The 20,742-nt window shown below is 53.0% G+C and overlaps 2 protein-coding genes across 4 annotated transcripts in view; one reads left to right on the top strand and one right to left on the bottom strand.

The window, feature by feature from the left end:
- TSC2 (TSC complex subunit 2) overlaps positions 1 to 13,529 on the bottom strand; it is a 34,377-nt gene extending 20,848 nt beyond the window's left edge. For all 3 annotated transcript variants that reach the window (XM_066561228.1, XM_066561226.1, XM_066561227.1), the window contains exons 1-21: positions 13,475 to 13,529; positions 11,279 to 11,436; positions 10,655 to 10,741; positions 9,946 to 10,056; positions 9,200 to 9,344; positions 8,955 to 9,072; positions 8,437 to 8,485; positions 7,961 to 8,086; positions 7,568 to 7,641; positions 7,095 to 7,221; positions 6,315 to 6,458; positions 5,952 to 6,089; positions 5,657 to 5,760; positions 4,773 to 4,854; positions 3,763 to 3,918; positions 3,515 to 3,631; positions 2,891 to 3,013; positions 2,506 to 2,612; positions 1,629 to 1,782; positions 761 to 883; positions 318 to 452 (exon numbers count right to left, since the gene is read on the bottom strand). In XM_066561228.1, the coding sequence (XP_066417325.1) occupies positions 318 to 452; positions 761 to 883; positions 1,629 to 1,782; positions 2,506 to 2,612; positions 2,891 to 3,013; positions 3,515 to 3,631; positions 3,763 to 3,918; positions 4,773 to 4,854; positions 5,657 to 5,760; positions 5,952 to 6,089; positions 6,315 to 6,458; positions 7,095 to 7,221; positions 7,568 to 7,641; positions 7,961 to 8,086; positions 8,437 to 8,485; positions 8,955 to 9,072; positions 9,200 to 9,344; positions 9,946 to 10,056; positions 10,655 to 10,741; positions 11,279 to 11,416 (2,358 nt within the window). In that variant the 5' untranslated portion in view covers positions 11,417 to 11,436; positions 13,475 to 13,529. The remainder of the gene's footprint in view (positions 1 to 317; positions 453 to 760; positions 884 to 1,628; positions 1,783 to 2,505; positions 2,613 to 2,890; positions 3,014 to 3,514; positions 3,632 to 3,762; positions 3,919 to 4,772; positions 4,855 to 5,656; positions 5,761 to 5,951; positions 6,090 to 6,314; positions 6,459 to 7,094; positions 7,222 to 7,567; positions 7,642 to 7,960; positions 8,087 to 8,436; positions 8,486 to 8,954; positions 9,073 to 9,199; positions 9,345 to 9,945; positions 10,057 to 10,654; positions 10,742 to 11,278; positions 11,437 to 13,474) is intronic.
- A 78-nt stretch (positions 13,530 to 13,607) lies between these two features.
- NTHL1 (nth like DNA glycosylase 1) lies at positions 13,608 to 20,054 on the top strand. The gene is made up of 6 exons (XM_066560813.1): positions 13,608 to 13,677; positions 14,862 to 15,091; positions 17,028 to 17,198; positions 17,839 to 17,998; positions 19,106 to 19,211; positions 19,805 to 20,054. The coding sequence occupies exons 1-6, from the start codon at positions 13,623 to 13,625 to the stop codon at positions 19,926 to 19,928; spliced, it is 846 nt and encodes a 281-aa protein (XP_066416910.1). The 5' UTR covers positions 13,608 to 13,622; the 3' UTR covers positions 19,929 to 20,054.
- Positions 20,055 to 20,742: the final 688 nt, after the last annotated feature.

Here is a 20,742-nt window from a genome sequence, read left to right as displayed (position 1 = left end):
ACTGAGCTTTCAATAATGCTGCAGATACCCCAGGCCAAACTCTTATCAGGGAACTCAAATCAAGTAGGTAGTTGGGACTTAAAGTTCCTGATTTAACAGAAATTTTGTGTTTATAAGAGGGTAGAATCACTCAGTGACCTATGTGGGGGGAAAGGTGAGGAGTGAACCCGCAGTTAATCCTACATGGAGTCACCAAAGTATTTTCTCACCAACAGCAAAGGGCAGTGTTACCTTGCACTCCTGCCTCCTAACCAGCTCCCAGGCTAAACCATGCTCTACAGGCTCTGCCCTCCCTGCAGCCTCCCATCTCCCCACACCTGCTTGGCTTTGTCCAGGTAGTTGTGGTAAGATATCAGCGCTGTCAGCACGGGGACCACAGCCAGGTGCAGATCCGTGCGGGAAAAGCCTTCGGGGGTCCCGTGGAGCCTGTCCGTGGTCTTCTTGTCTGTGAGCTGAATCACAAAGCCAGTCAGGGCACCTCTCACTAAAACACCCTCTGAAAGGCAGCAGAAGGCACTGCCCACAGCTCCCCAAGACCTGTATATACATATATCCATATACATGCATTAAAACAAACAGTTATTACCTATTCTGTACCTAGAACAGCCCTCACAAAAGAGAGGATGAGTGAGAATTGACAACCAGCCTGCTAATCTCTAAAATATTAGTCTGAAGACAAAAAAAAAACCCACTCAAAAATCCCCTCCAAGCAATTCCCAGGCAAGCCAAGGAGCTGGGGACTGTGCTTCAGTGGCATTACCATGTAGCTCAGTGCAGAGGCCAGCTGGTCTATGTTGCAAGGAGAAGTTAAAAATAGCACTTTATAGCGGAGGGACTCGGGTAATTTGTTGAGAACCAACTTCAGCACCTTCCAGTCTGTCTCCTGCAAAGACAGAAAATGTTAAGGTTGAAAATTTTTGCATGATTTCACTTGAGTTTGGAAGATCAATCAAATTGCAGACAATGTGTCATTTCCTAGGCAGATGTAGGTCTTGTTGTGGTTGATACAGAAAAAGAAGTCACAAGTTTCTCCCTGTCTGTCACCCAGCTCTAGGTGCAATATTGGCACCACAAACTGGAAGAGAAATTATATTGAGATCTGACAGCCAGAATCCAACTCTCCTAAGCACAGCACCAATTAACTCCCAGAGCAAGCCAAGCCCTCAGCACAGAACTGTGTCCAATGCCACCCTCAGGAACAATTCCTATTTACAGTTTGCTGCTGATGAAACATTCACAAATTCTCAAAACACCTCACAGACTCGCAGTGGGAGAGGTTTTAATTCCAAATGCCCTTTCAGAAGCAGGATGGCCCCTTGGATCTTGTTTAACAAGCACAGCTTTTGCCCTTGCCTGCTCTGAAGCAGTGCAGGGAAAGCCGCGCTCATTTCCTGAAGAGCTGGACTGCTGCTCCCACTGGTGGCTGTGAAGCTGCACAATCACACCCACATTTTGAGCAGGAGGAGCAGAAATTGCTTCTCAGGATTTATTTAAGAACTCTGGGCAGGGATTTGACAGGCAGCTGGTGCCAGGAGGGGACAGAAGGATGCCAGGAGCGGACAGAAGGATGCCAGGAGCGGACAGAAAGATGCCAGGAGGGGACAGAAGGATGCCAGGAGGGGACATACCTGCTTCAAACACTGCAGGAGGACCCCAAAGACCATGGAGTAGGGCAGGTGTCCCACCCGGACGGTGGCACCCTGGGAAGGCACACTGGGGCTGCCTGAAGGTGGGGACAGGGTGCCAGGGGGCTTTTTCTCAGAAGTCCTTTTCTCTGCCTCTCTGCAACAAAGAAAGGGAGAAGAATACATGTCATTTTTACAGCTTATTCATGTGACCTGCAGCACCATCCTGTTTGGGAACCAGGCTGAAGACTGAACAATATAATCTGCATTTTCAATTTTAAAAAGCACAGGATTGCCCAGCAGACACACTGCATCAATTTGATCAATGAAGGATTTTTCTATCTAATTTAGAAAAGATATCTTTTGGGGTGTGTTTAGACAAGCTATAAAATTAAAACTAGTCAGATTTGTACAAATCATTGAATCAAATTCAGTGTGCAACTGGTTTGAGGCAAAAAATTGCACATTTTTGGGGGAAGCTTTGTGAGTAGGAACTTAAATTTCATGTCTGAGATTGAGAGCTCTGCAAGTAAGTGATTTATAAGAACAGTTCACCAATGCCTTACTGGTTCAGACAATCCTAGGCTGTAACTACAGACTGGTCTAGGATTTGGAGGATTTAGAAAAACTGCAGATTGCTAGTGATGGAACATTAAGCTCAGCACACAATTTAGTCTGAAAACACAATTTAGTTTGGAAAACAGCTTTTTAAAAATAAAAAATAAATTGAGAAGTGTCCAAGGCCAGGCTGGGCGTGGCTTGGAGCACCCGGGGACAGTGGAAGGTGTCCCTGCCCATGGCAGGCACTGGACGAGCTCTAGGACCCCTTCCAACCCAAACCACTCTGTGATTCTTTTGTTTAACACAACGAGAAACCTACACAAAATCACAGAGGCAGTAGGGGCTGAACCTCACTGCTCCATCCTTGTTGGCAAGGCCCAGGCGGTGCAGGGAGTCAGCTCGGAGCATCAGCAGGAAATCAAACACCTGCAACAGGGAACACACTGGAGTCACTCAGTCCCCCAGCCACTGCAATACTCTCCCACCCCAAGATGGTATTTTTCCAGGTGCAGGAGGACTTTTAAGAGATGCCATGGCTTGTTCTGCAGGAGGCATCGCTGCTGGCATCACACTGCATTTACACACCCGTGTGAGACAAGGAACATTAATTCTACTTCTTGCAAGCTCCAGAGCACCCAGTCCCCACCTTTGCCCAGGAAGCCCAGAGGGTTGTGGAGCTCTGGGAGCACAGGGGCTGCTCCTACCTGCAGCCTGATGCTGCTGGCCACGGGCAGGCTGTAGCAGAACTTGTAGTGGCGCTGCACGTGCTGGATCAGCATCTCGTACACGCGCGTGGCGTGGCTGGAGGGCAAACTGTACAGCTTGGTCTGCAGGCACAGAAACACAGAAACACAGCCCCAGGGCTCTGTCACACACCTGGGGCTGCACTTCCAGCAGAACCGCAGCAAAAACTTCGTCCTCACTGTAACATGACCAGGTGGCTCTGGAAGGAAGCTCTGCAAAGATCCAGAGCTGCTCCAGAGAACAGCCTGCTCTTCAGCACAGCCCAGGACACGCTGCCCAAACACCACAGATCTATTCAATCTATTCAAGTTTATCAGCTCCTCCTTTCTGCTAATTTATGGCCACATCCTCCCCCCACACAGGAAAATGTGCTCATCTGGGTTGTACAGAGGGAGTTAAGAAAATACAACACTTAGCAAACAGTCCCACAGTGCTCAAAATCAAAGGACTGACCAAAACAAGACTTAAAATATTAAATAGTTTAAAGTCAGAATATTTAGTAGTGGGAGAAGCGTTACCTAAAAAGCCAAGGCCAGCAGAAGGGTATTGTGAACAATCTGTGTTTAATGCTCTGCAGAATTTACCTGAAGAATTATCAGGAGCCCAAGAACTGCTGTCTTGACATCCTCCAGAGAAGCTGAATATGACAGCAAGTCCCTCTCTTCCAGTTCAGAAGGAGATGACAGAGAATGTGCAGCCACCTTTGAGAGAGAAAAGCCACACGTGGTTTAAACCTGCAGCACATCCTTTCTCCATTGCCATGCTGGAAGCCTCAAAGCCCCAAGAAGTCACCCCTGCTGGGACAGCTGCCAGCCCTGGAGGTTTAATTCACCTTCTCAATGATATCCAGCAGGCTGTTGAAGTGGTGAGTGTTGCAGCCTTCAGCCAGGTCCACCAGCAGCTGAGTGGCCAATTTTCGGACCTGATGGTCTTTGTCCTCTGGGATGTGAGCCAGCTGGGAGATCACCACCAGGTTTATCAGCTCTTCCTGCAAGAGGACACACCCTCCTAAGCTGTCAGATGTTCAGCACGTCAGAGAAAGAATTGCAAACAAAAGAACTCAGCTATTCTGGTACCAGGCTTGTTCCTCCACTGTTTCATTCCTTCACCTCCTCTTCCATCCAACAGGTATTTCTGTCTGCCAGCCCTCCAGACATTTGTGACTTTTATTGAACTTTTCAGTGCTTTGGGTTTTGTCTGTCCTATGATTTGACAGCCCAGGCTCAAACAGACTGGGATTTCTAGGCCTTGGTTTTTTTGAGAGAGAGAAGAAACACCAAGAGCTTCATGTTTTCACAAATCTTGAATGAAGCCAAGGAGCATTTGTGCCCCTTCCTGCCCTCTGACACATTGGGCACCTCATGAGGAGATCAAGATATCCATGGATATCCCCAACTTCTCTCTCACAGAGTTTCCATCTTGGACAGCAACTAAACTGCAAGCACCAAGACCAGTCACTGCTCAAGATGTCCAGTCCCCATCCTTTTACAAAGCTTTTAAATCAGCTTTGCACCTCTCACATCAACTGTCAATCCTTCCAAAACAACATAGATGTGGATTTAACAGCCTTAAAACAGGGAAGCCAAGACACAAGCAGGTTTGTCCTCAGAACCCTGCAGCTCCCACTGCAAATTGCCCATTCCTGTATCCAGCTAAGGACAAGCAATGGCAAATCCCCCCACAAGCCCCCCAAAGAAACAGCTCTGTGTGGGTGAGATTTAGAGCCCAGGGCTGTGCCTTCCCCATGGGCAGAGGGCACCTGAAACCCCCAGGACAATGGGCCCCACCAAAGGCTTTCCCACCCACCTGAGACCTCGCCTGGGGCCCCAGGCAAACACCCACCTCATAGAACTGTCTGTTGATGCTCAGCACGAAGGACAGCACATCCAGAACCTTAATCCTGACAGCACTACGGCTCTCGTTCCTAAAACAGGAAAAGCAAATCCAAAATGAGTAAAAGAAGAGTTGTTGGTATTTAGGGAATGGGGAAAAGTACAACTAAAGGAAAATAAGAAACTTTTTCAGAGTTGGAACAGTAACTGTGAGAGATCAGCTGAGCCCTGAGTTAATGTCTCTACACCTGAAATTAGATTCAAGAACAATTGGAAATTCAAATCCCAGTTTAGCTTTTACTCCTTCTGCAGACCTGTAATTGCACTTTCCCATTTCCAATCCAAACTAGGAAGCACATGTAAGAAGAACAAGTGCTCTGGTGAGCAAATTTAAAAGCAAACACATGGCACTGAGGAAGAGCTGCTCTTTGGCAGCATTTCACAGAGGAGACAGAAGTTTGTTATTGCTCTGTGTTGATGTTTCAGAGCACAGAATCCCTTAGGGAGCACCAATTCAAAACCAGATAACTGGAATACTGGATAACCATATGCAATCCTAATGCTTAACAGGAAAATCTCGTTTGGTGTCAGAACTACAAAGTGCTCTGGAGTGGAACACAACTGCCCAAGCTAATTGGAATAGTACTGAATGGAATGAAAGAGAAGGAGAAAAAAGCAGCATAAAGAACTCAGTGGAAAGATTTTCTTCTGTTAAATAAGTCCTTTCATGTGCTCTGCCCTGGGACTACCACACTTTTCAGCAGCCACTTACTGACTTAGAACTTCAGAACGTTAGAACTTCAGAAAACAAAATTATCTAGCATGACAAGGTGGCAAGAAACACTTGAAAGTGCTTCTTAAAAGTAAGAAGTTCCCAAAGTTATGATTTCCTACCTGAAGAATCTCTCCATTAGGAGCTGCAGGTTGTGGATCCAGCCATCTTTGGCAGGGTGGATGGACTGAGCTCTGTATGTTATCAGGTTTAACACAGAGGATTCCTTCATGGAAGGACCAAGAAGTGTTTTTAGTGCATAAGCAAACATAACAAATCCATTTCCCCAACCCCCTCCATGGGAATAAGGCTCATGGAAGTCCTTGCTGGGGTTTTCTGACCATTTCCTATTTTAGGACTCTCAAATATCAGCTCTAACGGAACAAACACAAAAGGAGGACAATAATAAAGCCTTACTGGTCTCTGATCAGCACATCTTTCCACCAGCTCAAAAAATCTCTCTTCAGAGCCATGAAAATCATTCTGGTCACAGAGCTCTTCTACTGTGGTCAAAAGATCATGTACAATGGACTTCAGTTCTTGGCTCTCCAGAACCTGAAAAGAGACAAAACCGCTCCTGCAAGAGTTCCACCTTGCCAAAAAGTGCTAATTTTAAATACAAACAGAAAACTCAGAGAAAACTCTCTCCTCACAGCGGTGAGAACTGAGCTAAGCCTTTCTCAGCCCCCTTTTCCCCAGTGCACACACAGATCACTTTGCAGGAGGATTTATGGCAAAGCCTTGGGCCTGAAAGCGCCTGCAGGCAGGCCCAGCACGCACCTGCAGCTGCTGCAGCAGCCTGTCCATGATGTCCAGGAGGATGTCCCAGGTGACAGCCTGCAGCCCCTTGCCGTATTTCTTGATCAGGCGCGTGATGGACAGGACGATCTCGTAGGACACGACTGCGTTGGGACAGGTCATGGCCTGCAACCAAAGCCCTTCAGGCAGTGAGCAGGTGGGGAGCAGGGCCCTCAAACCCTCTGCACCCAAATGCAACAAGCCTTATTAATCAGGGAATCAGCCTGGAGGCCTGAGATAAATCCATTTGGGTCTCTGCACACAGAGCACACAGCACAGAACCGCTTTCTCAAAGCAGTTCTGCTCTCCTCAGAGCAGCTGGGCCTCAGATGGCAGACACAGCCCCATCCTACAGGCAGACAAGGGGATTAAAGCCAGTAATTCCTGCTTGAGGCACTCAGATGAGGAAATTTTGAGTGCTCTGAGGCTGCCCCTGGAGACACCCTCGCTCGCTTTTTGTACCACCCACTGGGAAGAGTGAAAGTTGTTGCTTTGTATTTTATTTTTTAAGGTAAAGTACCCACAATGTAGGTATTTGCTAGAAAGGACTCAGACTTTGCTTTTCTGGCCAAAGATGTGCAAGGAGGAGGCCTCAGCTACAGACACAAATCCTCTTGTTTTACTGTTTCTCCCTGATTCACCCCACACCCAATTTCTCCCTCTCATCCTCCAGGCCCACAAAGATCTCCTCGGTGTAGGGGGCCACGTTTTTGGTTGAAATTTGTCCAAGTAATTAAAAAGTTGCCCAGCATCCCAGCCTACCTTGAGGAATGAAGGCAGCACTGAAGTGGGGGAGTTCCTGAGGGAATTGAGGCGATGAGCCCCCCACAGAGCCATCCCAACAAAGAACACAGCTCCTCTCAGCAGGGCTGCATCTGCCATGTAGGATCTGAGGACAGGGGGGAGGGAAGATTCAGACCATGCCACAATTATTGCAGCATACAAAGTCAATAGGAATACGCACTGTCCCAACAGGAATTCCCAGCTGTTACACATCAGGGCCTTGCACAGCAATGGACAAACATGAAAAGCAGCAAATCATTCACCACAACTTTAAACAGAGGGAAATTAAATTCAGAAATGCCCTAAATGAGCACTTCAGCAGCATAACTAGAAAGGGAAATTATTTCTAGGCACCAGAACCTTCAGCTTGTCCTGCTGAGGTTGGTGACTCCCCATCCGTCTCACTGGGCCCTTAGTGAGCTCCTTGGAGTGGCTGGATGCTGCTCCCTTACCTGTCTTCCATGATCCTGCACATGTTGTAGATGGCACTGTGGCCCAGGTGAGTCCCCAGCAGGTTGCGCATGAGCTGAAATGCAGCGAGAACACCTCAATGCCCAGCTGTTAAACACTCAGTAGCTAAACATGGATTTCAATGGCCATGCTTCTGAGGAAATGTGTCCTGCCTTTCCCAGGGCAGGACAGGAGCTGTCACAGCAGCTGAAACCAGGGGAGAATCCCATGGGCATGACATGAGCTGCACTAATGAGAAGCCGATCCCTCAGGACTTCAACGAGTTTTAATTTTAATTACTCTTAAAACCAAGCTGAAAGTGGTGGCAGATGTGCCCAGGTAAGTCTGACACTCCATCCAGGGGTGAATTCATGAAAGCAAGCGGGGTTTCTGACCTTCCAGCAGGGCTCACAGAGCTCCTTCACGTTGATGGTGCGGCACAGGGTGATGATGAACACGGGCAGGTTCTCCGAGGGCAGGCAGTTGTAACAGACAACTGCATCCAGGACTTGCAAGGAAATCTTTGGGAAAGGGAAAGACAAAATGGTTGTACACTTCCCTGTCAATCAACCAGGTCAAATCCTCACCTGGCACACCCAGGAAATCTTCTGGAAGTCAAAATGGATGAAGATATTTTGGGGTTTTTTCTTTTTAAAAAGCACTGTCGATTCATTTAACAAATTAATGCTCTGTTTGCTTTGGAATAAATTACTGGTGTATGAGATTTATTGGATTACAAATAACACAATACTGCATCAGCTCTCTTGAAAGATGAGAATAAACCCAGAGTCTGATGATCTGACTTTGTTTGTAAAAGTTACAAAGAACTTCAAAGAGTTCTGCAGTACTAAAAGAAGCTCAGATCACTGACCTCTATGTCCATAGATGATGAAGTCTGAATGCACAAGAGGCAGATCTTGCTGTTAAGAAAGAACATTTAATTAGAATTGTTTGCTCCACATGATTTTAGGCAAATTACAAAGAGCCAGAGCAGTCAGGTTAATTACCATGCTATTTAACTCCTCACTGCCCTTCCTGGGGCAATGTTGGTGACAGCCCAAGGGACACTGAGCTCTGCAATCTCTTTTATAAAGTCAAAGGGAGACTTAAATGCAGCTCAGGTAATGCAACAGCACAGACCCTTGTGAGACTAAGCAATGCAAACAGGCCCACCCCACGGAATGGGAATGGGAGAAGCATATTTAGTTAAACTAAAACAGACCTGAACACCACAAGAACTGAAAATCAAATATTTGTCAGAAATCACCTAGGAAGAAACAGATCCAGATGGGGACAAAAATATCCCAGTTGTCTGTGTATTGATCTGTAACTTTCTCTCTCTGTAATTTGCCAGGAATAAGCAGGTAGGAGTTAAAAAACCCAACTTACTGGACCATGTCAGCTACGTAGTCTTCCAGGTAGCAGCTATTGAATTTCACCAGGTTCACCAGAACCAGGAGGAACTCAGAAGTCAGCCCAACATCCATCCACTGTAGCACAAAATCAGCTAAAAAAGGGAAAAAACCCCGTTACCTTCTACTCAGGAATGACACCGCTACTTTTCCTGTTATCACTGGGTGTCTCTGCCAGGATTTCTTGCCCCCAGATTGAAGAGGGGCTGGGACAGTGCTCACCCAGCTCCTCCTCCAAGTAGGTGATGTAGCGCCCGTTCTCCGTCAGAGCCTTGAACACTTCCAGCCGCTCGTGCAAGTCTTCATTGGAGGGATAATCCTTAATAACCTTGAAAAAGTGGGCTCTGAGGATCCCCAGCCTCTCACCCTTGAAACGAAAAAAGGGAAGGGGTTAAGGGCTGGTCATTAGCAAGGTATACCTCAGTAATCTTCCTGCTTTAAATTAGCTTTTTGTTGAATCAGTGCCTACTCCCTTCATAAGCACTGACCCCTGCTTTCTCAGAACACTGAAAACACCAACTTTGGGCTGATTCAGCCCCATGTTTGTGCAACACGTTGGGAAATCTGAAGAATTCCTTGTGTGCTGAACTTGGCCAGGCTAGAAGTGTCTCACGCAGAACCCCTTGCATACCTGACACATCAAAACCAGCTGCAAACTGGGGCTAGAAGGTCTGGGCAAAGACCACATAAAATCTGCTGAATTATGCTGAACTTAACCCAAAGAATTTCCTCTTTCTCAAGAGCATTACCCCAAACCAGAACAGCTTTCTATGAGTTGTACGAAAAGTTTTGCTACGAGGTCAAACCAAGACTTAAAACTAAAACGCTTCCTTTTCTCATTTATGAGACACAACCAACATTACAAATATGAACCTTTGCAGAGAAGAGCTCCCTGGTGCTTTTCCCATCTCCCCCTGCACAAAGCCCCATTTAGGTCAGTGTCCCCTGCCCTGTGGGGCTGCTGTCACCTGTCCCTGGACGATGGCCTTGAGCAGGTGGAGCACGGCGTGCCTGGCCTCGGCGGGACGCTCCGGCTGCAGCATGTCAGCCACCACCTTCCACACGGCCTCCACGGCGTGCTGGGGGCAGGACAAACACAAAACCGCGGCGAAAGCGTGAGGCAGGAGAGCTCAGCTCCTCCAGGAGCTCCAGCCAGCAGGTCACAATGAATGATGGCAATTTGGGACTAGGATCCAGGGGGTCCATGTGCGGGGTTCTCGGCTCTGAGGGACACTCATCCACCTGGTCACACACTCAGACCAGCCCCAGGAGACCCCAAATCCAGCCCCATGCCCCAGGAACTGCAGTTCCTCATTCCACACTCACTGCGAGTGGGAATATTTGTGCAGAAGCCTCCACCCAGCTACAAGATGAGTTCAAAACCAATTGGGGGATGTTTATTAATAAGCATAGGAGATAAGGAAACCTCTCTAAACATCATCTCCCATGAGCTGTCCTGAATATCCCCAGCATTCTCCTTCCAGATGGTCCAGCAGCTCCATCCCCTCTGCTGCAGAGCTGGGAGGTTGGGCAGACTAATTCCCTTTTACAGCACAAAGTGGCCAGAGATCACCCATTCTAAAGAGCTTTCTAGAAACAGGAGTCCCTTACGATAGTTTGAGAGCTGCTGCTTACATTTCCATCCCTCCAATACTCACTGAACACTTTGGAACTCACCTCTTCAATTTTTTTGGTTTTTGCCACTTCACAGATTTGACTGATTGCTCGTATCCTGTTACTCAATCCACACTCTATGCTCAGTTCCTGGAAAGAAATGGAGAAATAAGCTAACAGTTTATCTTACCAGAAACACTTATCCATTTCTCCAAGGGGAGAAGGAATTCTGGTCTCCTTCTCCCTTTTTCTTGCATTTTCCTCCTTGTGTGCCAACTATTCTGCTTACAGAGTTGTGGTACCAATTACTGGAATCAATTATTTTATTTTTCATTTCCACAGAACTGTAAGGTTTTCATAAAACAGAAACAGCTCCCAGCTTGTGGAAACTGCCACCACAGAAACTTCATCAAGCTCAGACTATAAAAAATCGAGAGGACAGGGAAATAGCCTGTAACCCAACACAACAAATATCCCCAAAGTATTCAAAGAGTGAATAACTCAAATGTTGGAGCTGCAAAGTAGGTGAGTTCTACATCCAGTTCACTAGAGAATGAGTTGAGAGATCAGGAGAGGGAATGATGGAGAGGAACTGAGTGCCAAAAAAAACCAAGGAAGGAGCAAGGATCCCCTCAGCTGAGGTACCCCAGGCTCTACCCCGACCTTCACTCCACTCAGTTCTCACACCTTGAGTATTTCTGCAGTGATGATAAACTCTGTCTGCTTGCCCTCGGAAGACTTGGAGCTTCCCCGGGATGTTCCCAGCCCCAGGAGGTTCCTGAACTTCTCCTTCAGCCCGGAATCCTTGCTCTGAGGCTTTGCCATGGCTGCCCAGCGCTGAGGCCCTGCAAACACAGAACAGGGCTCTGGTAAGGGAGGTCCAAGGGGGATATTTCAGGAAAACCCCAATAACAGCATCACACCAAGGCTTTTCCAAAGAGCTTGGGTGCCTTGAGTCTTTTCAAACACGGGAGAAGCCCAACGCTGGGGAAACACAAGGAGCTTGTGCTGCTCCTGCCTTCAGCACCTGCATGCCCCATGGAACACGGGGCCTTTGGGATACCCTTCCTGGGAGCCCTGAATGCCCAGCCCAGCACACAGGCTGATTGCTGCAGCATGTCCATGTGCACACACTTATTGGAGGGTGTGAGCTGGACACTTGTTCCCAAAGCAAAGGCCAAGCACACCGTGCTGTGCTGTTGATGTGGAAGTGAGGAAGGACTCACAAATCCGAGTGCTGGAACATCCAAGTGCTGCCATGGCAAGGGAAAGATGGGGCAAGAACAGGGATGGCATTACAACAACAACCGCAGAAACTGCCTCCCCCTGCCCGACCCACTGTCCCTTGGGGACCCTTGCCATGGACACAGGAGCCTGCACAACCCCAGAGCCCCATGGACATCCCACGGCCTTCCCACAGCCTGGCACAGCAATGCCTGCTGCTCTGGGGATGCACCACACAGCCTGTCCCTGCATCCCGGGGGACATGGCATGGGCTCCTGCCCAGTGCCACCAGGGGACATTCCATGGGCTGCTGCCCAGTGTCACCAGGGGACATGGCATGGACTCCAATCCAGTGCCACCAGGGGACATGGCATGAACCACAGCCCAGTGTCACCAGGGGACATGGCATGGACCACAGCCCAGTGTCACCAGGGGACATGGCATGGACCCCAATCCAGTGCCACCAGGGGACATGGCATGGACCCCAGCCCAGTGTCACCAGGGGACATGGCATGGACCACAGCCCAGTGCCACCAGGGGACATGGCATGGACCACAGCCCAGTGTCACCAGGGGACATGGCATGGACCACAGCCCAGTGTCACCAGGGGACATTCCATGGGCTCCTGCCCAGTGCCACCAGGGGACATGGCACGGACCCCAGCCCAGTGTCACCAGGGGACATGGCATGGACCACAGCCCAGTGTCACCAGGGGACATGGCATGGACCACAGCCCAGTGTCACCAGGGGACATGGCATGGACCACAGCCCAGTGTCACCAGGGGACATTCCATGGGCTCCTGCCCAGTGCCACCACGGGACATGGCACGCACCCCAGCCCAGTGCCACCAGGGGACATTCCATGGGCCACAGCCCATGCCACCATGGCACGGACCCCAGCCCAGTGTCACCAGGGGACATACCATGGACCCCAATCCAGTGCCACCAGGGGACACACCATGGACCCCAGCCCACCATCCCCGGGGACACACCCAGCCCCCAGCCCTCTGTCCCCAGAGACACTCGGAGTGCACCGCCCTGGGGACCCCAACAACCCTAACCCACCCCGGGCGATGGCACATTGTCCCCTGCGACCCCCGAACAAGCCCGGACATGTCACATCCCACCCCAAGCTGGGATATGCCATAAGCGCTTAGGGACACACAACGGGGGGCACATCCCAGACCCCGAACGCAATGGGAGTCACAGCCCAGACCCCAACAAACACAACGGGGTCACACCCCAGACCCCAACGAACACAACGGGGGTCACACCCCAGACCCCAACGAACACAACGGGGGTCACACCATAGACCCCAACAAACACAACGGGGGTCACACCATAGACCCCAACAAACACACCGGGGTCACACCATAGACCCCAACAAACACAACGGGGGTCACACCCCAGACCCCAATAAACACAACGGGGGTCACACCCCAGACCCCAACGAACACAACGGGGGTCACACCATAGACCCCAACAAACACAACGGGGGTCACACCATAGACCCCAACAAACACACCGGCGGTCACACTCCAGTCCCGAACACACCGGGGGTCACAGCCCGGCCCCCGGACACCGAGCAGGGACACAGCGGGCTCACAGCGCGGCCCCAAAGCGCGGTCCCCTCCCGGTGCCGGGTCCCCGGTCACTCACCCCGAGCCCGGCCCGGCCCGGCCCGGTCCCGCCGCCCCCGGCCCGCTCCGCTCGGGGCCCGGTGCCCGGTGCCGGCCCCGCCCCGCGCTCGCCCCGCCCGTTCCGGCGGCCCCGGTGCGCCCCGGGCCCGGTAGTTCCCGGGGCCGCCATGAGCGCGGCCCGGCCCGGCCTGCGGCGGCTGCGCTCGGCCCGGGGCGGCGGGGGTACGGGCAGGGGATGGGGTATGGGACAGGGTACGGGCAGGGGATGGAGTATGGGACAGGGTACGGGACAGGGGATGGGGTACCGGACAGGGGATGGGGTACGGGACAGGGGATGGGGTACGGGACAGGGGATGGGGTACGGGACAGGGGATGGGATACGGGACAGGGAATGGGGTACGGGACGGGGTACGGGACAGGGTACGGGCAGGGGATGGGATACGGGACAGGGTGCGGGCAGGGGATGGGGTAGGGACCTGGGAATGGGGTACGGGATAGGGAATGGGGTACGGACAGGGGATGGGGTACGGGCAGGGGGTGGGATAAGGACAGGGGATGGGGTACGGGACAGGGAATGGGGTACGGACAGGGGATGGGATACGGGACAGGAGATCGGGGTACGGCACAGGGGATGGGGTACGGGAGAGGGGATGGCATACGAGACTGAGAATGGGGGTACGGGACAGGAGATTGGGGTACGGGTCTGGGGATGGGATACGGGATAGGGGATGGAGGTACAGGCAGGGGATGGGGTACGGGACAGGGGATGGGCAGGGGATGGGGTACGGGATAGGGGATGGGATACGGGATAGGGGATGGAGGTACGGGCAGGGGATGGAGGTGCGGGCAGGGGATAGGGTATGGATAGGGGATGGGGTGTATGGACAGGGAATGGAGAGTATGAAGGAGGGATCACGGTTTCCTGGGGTACGGGAAGAAGGGATCGAGGACACGGAGAGTGCAGGAGAGGGGGAGTCGCTGGTACAGGAAGGAGGGATCGGGGCTGTACTGGGCATGGGGAATGGCTGGGGCTGCACCAGGCCCCGGCATGGCTGGGGACAGGGGCTGGGTGTCCTTGTCACGTCCCCCTCGGAGCGAGGGATGTGGCTGTCCTGGGCTGGGGATGCACCTCCAGCAGCCTCACCTGTGTTTGGGACCCCTGTCCCCCTGGTGTGACATGTGACCCCACTGCTGTCACCTGTTGCCACTTGTCTCACAGTGTCCTTCCGCTCGCCCCTGCTGCCTCTGCTCAGGGCCGGGGGATGTTCAGTGTTTGGGTTGGGACTCAGGGCAGGGAACTCGCCCTGCTCAGGGTCCCCTGGGCGGTTGGTGGCACATGGGGCTGTCACCGAGCTCTGTGAAGGCAGCTTTCCTGAAGCCTGGAATCTCTCTGCCATCCCGTGCAGGGAGCCAGCTCCAGGGCACGCCCGTGGTGCCGAGGCAGAGCAGGAGGAGGAAGAGCGTGGCCATTGCCTATGAAGCAGGGCAGGGCGATGGGGCCGAGCCCCGGGCGCGCTGGGAGCCGCCGCGCTGGCGGGAGCAGCTGCAGCGCATCCGCCAGATGAGGAGCGGCAGGGATGCTCCTGTGGATGAGATGGGAGTGCACAGGTGCTACGACACCAGCGCACCTCCAGAGGTAACGGCATCCATGGGGAACAGCATTCCCATGGGGAACAGCATTCCCACAGGGAACAGCATCCATGGGTAACAGCATTCCCATGGGGAACAGCATTCCCACAGGGAACGGCATCCGTGGGTAACAGCATTCCCATGGGGAGCAGCATTCCCACAGGGAGCAGCATTCCCACAAGGAGCAGCATTCCCACAGGGAACGGCATCCATGGGTAACAGCATTCATGGGTAACAGCATCCATGGGTAACAGCATTCCCATGGATAACAGCATCCATGGGTAAGAGCATTCATGGGTAACAGCATCCATGGGTGACAGCATTCCCACGGGGAGCAGCATCCATGGGTAACAGCATCCATGGGTAACAGCATCCACGGGTAACAGCATTCATGGGTAACAGCATTCCCACGGGGAACGGCATTCCCACGGGGAACAGCATTCCCACGGGTAACACCATCCACGGGTAACACCATCCTTGGGTAACAGTATTCCCACAGGGAATGGCATCCACAGGTAACACCATCCACGGGTAACAGCATCCTACTACCAGTTCCAGCAGGCACAGGAGAACACAGCCTCCCTCATCCTCCTGCTGCCCCTGGATCTGTCCCACTTGGGCTGTTTCCAGGACAGAAACTGGATCAGGACTCTGGGCTGGGATTGGTTCCAGGGGATGTGATGAATGTGAGGGGCAGTGCTGCTTTATGGAGCAGGCTGGCAGGGTGAAGCCATGTTCCTTTTTTCCCTAAAAATCTCTGTAGGAGTCCAGGGAAAGTATCCAGCAAGGTGGCTGTGGAATGCAGAGGAATGTGTGGGGCAGGCTTGGGAGGAGCAGTGGGAGCCACTGGAATGGGAATGTGGGGATCACAGAACCCCAGAATTGATGGGGTTGGAAGTGACTTTGGAGAGCAGCTAATCCAACCCCATGGACTTGGAGCAGCAGGAGCCTCTGGAGTGGGAATGTGGGGATCATCCAGAGGAGCAGTGGGACGAGCTGGGCTCTGAGGGAGGGCTCTGGAGGACACAGCTGGACAGCCTTGGCACAGGGAATGCTGTCCTTGCTGCTCCCTGGGGAGAAGGATGAGCTGTGACCCCGGAGCCAGGGAGCATCACACGCTCTCAGCCATGTGGGCTGGCAGCTGTGGGACCACATGGAAATAGCTTCTCTTCCCTGGGGAAGCTGCGTTGTTGCTTCCAAGAAAAAGTGGATGTTGTAACCCTCAGCTCCTCACACCATTTCTTTGTACCCTGACATTATCCTGCTTCCACACACACAGGGATTTTTCCTGGTGCACCTGGTTTTGTAATCACTCTAGTGGGATGGAATCGCATCTGGGAAGAAAGAATTGGGAAATAGGAGGTGATGGCCTGGCTAAACCCTGTGTGGCAGCAGCAGAGGAATCCCTGGGATTTGTCCTCCTTCTCCCATTCTCTGTCATCCCAGTTGTTCACATTTGGTTCCCCGAGGAGCTCACTGGAGCCAGACACCCAATTCCTACTGAAGCCTGGTGGGAAAGGATTGGGATTTTCAAAAGCTGCTTAGAGCAGACATTGCATGAAAAATCATTGGGTGTTTGTGCCCAATGTGCATCCTGTGGCTCCTGGGAATGCCATCCTCAGGGAAAGCTTTGTCCAGCCCTTTGTGGCTCAGCACTGGCATCTTTGGAGAGAGATGCCAGCAGACAGAGCTGCTCCCTGCCCTCTCACAGGAACTGACAGCTGAGCTTGAAGGTGTTTCTTTTCTCCCTTTATTGTGTGGTGGAATTAGAAGGTTGTGGATTATTCCTGTTGGTTATGGATTATTCCTGTTGGTTATGGATTATTCCTGTTGCAGCCTCTTGGAGCTGCATAGGGCTGAAGGGTGGGAGCACACCCCGCCCTGAGGGTGGGGCAGAGCTGCTGGATGCCCCCAGGCTGTGTCAGTGTCCCCTGTGTCCCCAGGTGATGCGCTACCAGGTGCTGCTGGCCCTGATGCTGTCCAGCCAGACCAAGGACCAGGTGACGAGCGCTGCCATGCTGCGCCTGCGCCGGCGCGGCCTCACCGTGGACAGCGTGCTGCAGATGGACGAGGAGAGCCTGGGCCAGATCATCTACCCCGTGGGCTTCTGGAGGGTCAGTGTTGCTCTGATCTTTTAAGGTTTTCTAAGCTTTTTGATGGTTACATTCTTGTAGCAAACTTTCTTGAGCATTTTATGTAAATAACTTACTGTTTGGTAATTTTAATGGAAGAAGAGAAATTTGGTGGGTTGTTGGTTTGTCCAGTGTCATTGGAGAGGTGGCACTGTCACCCTTCAATCCACTGTCACTTTTAGAAGTCTATAAATGTCAGAGTCAAAAATTAAGAAGTCTCTTTTTGCCTTGGAAAGAGCAGTGTGTCTGCACCATGTTATTTCGTGTCCTGTAGCGACAGGTGAGTGCAGGATTGCCACATGGACACAGAGGAACCCCTGTGCCCTCCTCTCTCCCCTGGAGTCAGGCTAGAAGCTGGATTTTACACCAGTTTTGGTGCTTTGTATTGCCAGCAGGCTGGGATTGTTGGCTGCAGGGCCTGGAGTGTGCAGGAGGTTGGAGCTCCCAGCTCTCAGCATTTTGATTTCGTGTAGAAGTTGAGGCTCTGTCTCCTCCACAGCTCCCATGTGTGGCCTCACCTGTAACACACGCTCAGGAATGGTTTCTCTCCTGGGCTGTGTGTCTGCTTTCCCTGTGTTGGAGGGCAGCTTGCACTGTGTGCCTTTCCTCCTTGGTTTTGCAGAACAAGGTGAAGTACATCAAGCAGACCACAGCCATCCTGAAGCAGAAGTATGGGGGGGACATCCCGAGCACGGTGGAGGAGCTGGTGCAGCTGCCAGGAGTTGGGCCCAAAATGGCCCATCTGGCCATGCACATTGCCTGGGACAGCGTGGCTGGGATAGGTAACCTGCACTGTGCTTTTGCCATCCCTCTCCTAAATCCCAGCCCATTCCCAGGCAGAGGGGCAGCAGTGCAGCCCCAGCAGCCTGGTAAGATCCCTTTGGTTCAGTATCTGGGTAGGGGAGTGATGTGACCCTCAGCACTCACTCAGGGAGCTGTAGGATGTGAGCAGCTGCTGTTTCTCCCCAAATCTGATAACAGACGTTCCCAGGGGAAGTCACAGCCCTGGGGAGCTGGTGCCAGATGGGGCTGGACCATCACCTGCAGGTCCTGGCCTGGGGCCCCTGGGGACAGATGAGTGTTCCAGAAGGATGTGCTGCTGGATGGGAGAGCCCTGGGAAAGCCAGGAGCAGCGGGTGGGTGGGAGCTGCATCCTGCAGCCCCTCTGGTGACCATCAGCTGGACAGGCTGTGGCCCCTGCCCTGCATCCAGCAGCCCTTGGGGTCTGTTGTTCTCCTGCTGTGGGGGAGGGAAGTCCAGAGGCAGCCAAACCAGCCAAGTGCTTTCCAAATAATTGTGTGCTCGGGTTTGATTTGGGAGGCAAGGCTCAGTCTTCCTGTTTACAGCAATTTCCTGGGTTTTGCCCAATTAGCCCCAGAGACAGGTTTATCACTGCTGATCTAACAATAATACACTTTGCATGCAGAGCTTTTGAGCTCAAAGCACATTATAAACACTGCTGTAAGCCTCCCAAGCCCTCTCTGCTGGTGGGTATTATGAAATGTGTTTTCCATGCGGGCAGAGGAAGGGGCAGAGATCACAGTTTGCGTAACTCAGCTGAAACTCAGGGAGGATGAGAACGTGCAGAGGGAACAGGGGCCAGGCCTGTGCCTGCTCCATGGGGCTGGGGAGCCTTGGGAGAGGCTGGCTCGGACTCTGTGAGCCTGGGGAGAGACAGACACACACCCACCCCAAATGCTTTTGGCTCCAGGCCTGGGAAGAAAATGTTTGTTCTTGGAGTGAGCCTCCCCTGCCCCGTGCTCTGTCCCAGCTGCTTGGGCTGCTCCTGCTGCCCAAGGCCAGCCTGGGGGCTGGCACGGGCACCTGGGGCTCTGCTCTCTCCATTCAGGTGCGCCTGCCCCACCTGAACTCTGGCTCTCCCTCCCCAGCTGTGGACACCCACGTGCACAGGATCTCCAACAGGCTCCAGTGGGTGCAGAAGGAGACCAAGAGCCCCGAGCAGACTCGGGTGGCACTGGAGGAGTGGCTGCCCAGGTGAGCCCCTGCTGGCTGCAGGAGCCGTGGCTGCACACAGCCCTGCTTGGGGCACTTTCAGGGACTGCATTTGGGCTCCTTCCTCCTTCCAGGGTCGCAGTAGCTGCAGGTGTTTCCCCTCTGCCAGAGCCACGGCAGCAGCATCTCTCACCTGTGTGGTGGCTCTGTTGCTGTCAGATGGGTCAGTGACCACCAGTGCAGCTCCTGATCCCTGATTTTTGCCTGGCCAGGTTTACCATGACCCAAGCCAGGTGCTGTTCCTTGCTGAGCCCCGTGGCCACAGCAGCAGCATCAGCCCAGGGCTGGATCCTGGCCTCACTGGTGGTTCAGTATCAAACACCAGCTGGCACAGAGGGACATCCCCACGCCTGGCACGTGCCTGAGCACAGGCACTGCTCCCCCCAGCCCAGCAGGACCAGGAAGGGTTGGGAGGGCTGTTCCAGCAGGGACCTGGGAGGGCTGGCAGGGCTGGGACTCACCTCCAGGAGGGACAGGCAGAAGGGGAAAGAAAGGGATCCTATTAACACCACAGGCTGTTCTCACCCCTTCCAAGCAGCTGCGCGGCAACGGTGCTGTTTGTCCCCTGACTGCAGGGACCTCTGGAAGGAGATAAACTGGCTCCTGGTGGGCTTTGGCCAGCAGACCTGCCTGCCTGTGAACCCTCGCTGCAGCCAGTGCCTCAACCAAGACATCTGCCCTGCTGCCAAGAGACTCTGAGGGCTCATCCAGCCTTGGGAGAGCCACAGAGCTGCTTGGGCCGGGCCCTGCTGAAGCTGGGCCTGGCACAGGGCTGGCAGTGTGACTGCAGGGGACAGGAGCCTGCTGCAGCAGCTCCAGGGAACAGCCACTGGCCATGGCTCAGCTCTGCAGAGGAAAAAGGGGCTTTGAAAGGCAGCAATCCTGCTGGGACAGAGCTGCGGGCTCCAGCCTGGGTGAATGGCTGAGCACAGCCCAGCTGTGCCACTCTGAGTCACTGGAGAGAAAAGCTTTGTCCTCAGGGACCTGCTGCTGCTTGTAAATACTCGTTCAATAAAGGTGGTGAGGGCTTTTTGCACCCACGAGGTTTGCTGGCGTTTGTGTGACACTGGCTGAGGGGAGGAGAACGTGGGTGACCTGAGCAGGGCTGAACCATGGCAACCTGCCCTGCCCTGCCCTAGAACCAGCTGTGCTGCCACCAGGACAGGAGCTGGGCCAGGGGACATCCAGGGTGGACAGCAGCAGGAATTCCTTCATGGGAAAGGTTGTTAAACACTGGCAGGGGCTGCCCAGGCAGGTGGTGGAGCTCCCATCCCTGGAGGTGTCCAGGGAAGGCCTGGATGTGGCACTCAGAGCTCTGGGGATGGGGACAAGGTAGGGATGAGGCACAGGTTGGACTTGATGATCCTGGAGATCTTTTCCAGCCTTGGTGATCCCAAGGTGCAGCTGAAGCCTTCCCAAGCCAGGAGCAGAGGAATCCCTGCCTGGATGAGCAATCCCTGGGTCCTGGCAGCAGCACAGGGCGTGGGTGATGCACAGCAGGGCCAGGAGCTGA

This window comes from Molothrus aeneus, chromosome 16, assembly GCF_037042795.1.
Source record: "Molothrus aeneus isolate 106 chromosome 16, BPBGC_Maene_1.0, whole genome shotgun sequence".
Lineage (NCBI taxonomy): Eukaryota > Metazoa > Chordata > Aves > Passeriformes > Icteridae > Molothrus > Molothrus aeneus.
Note: the sequence above shows the minus strand (reverse complement) of the source record. Positions and strands in the feature narration are given on the sequence as shown.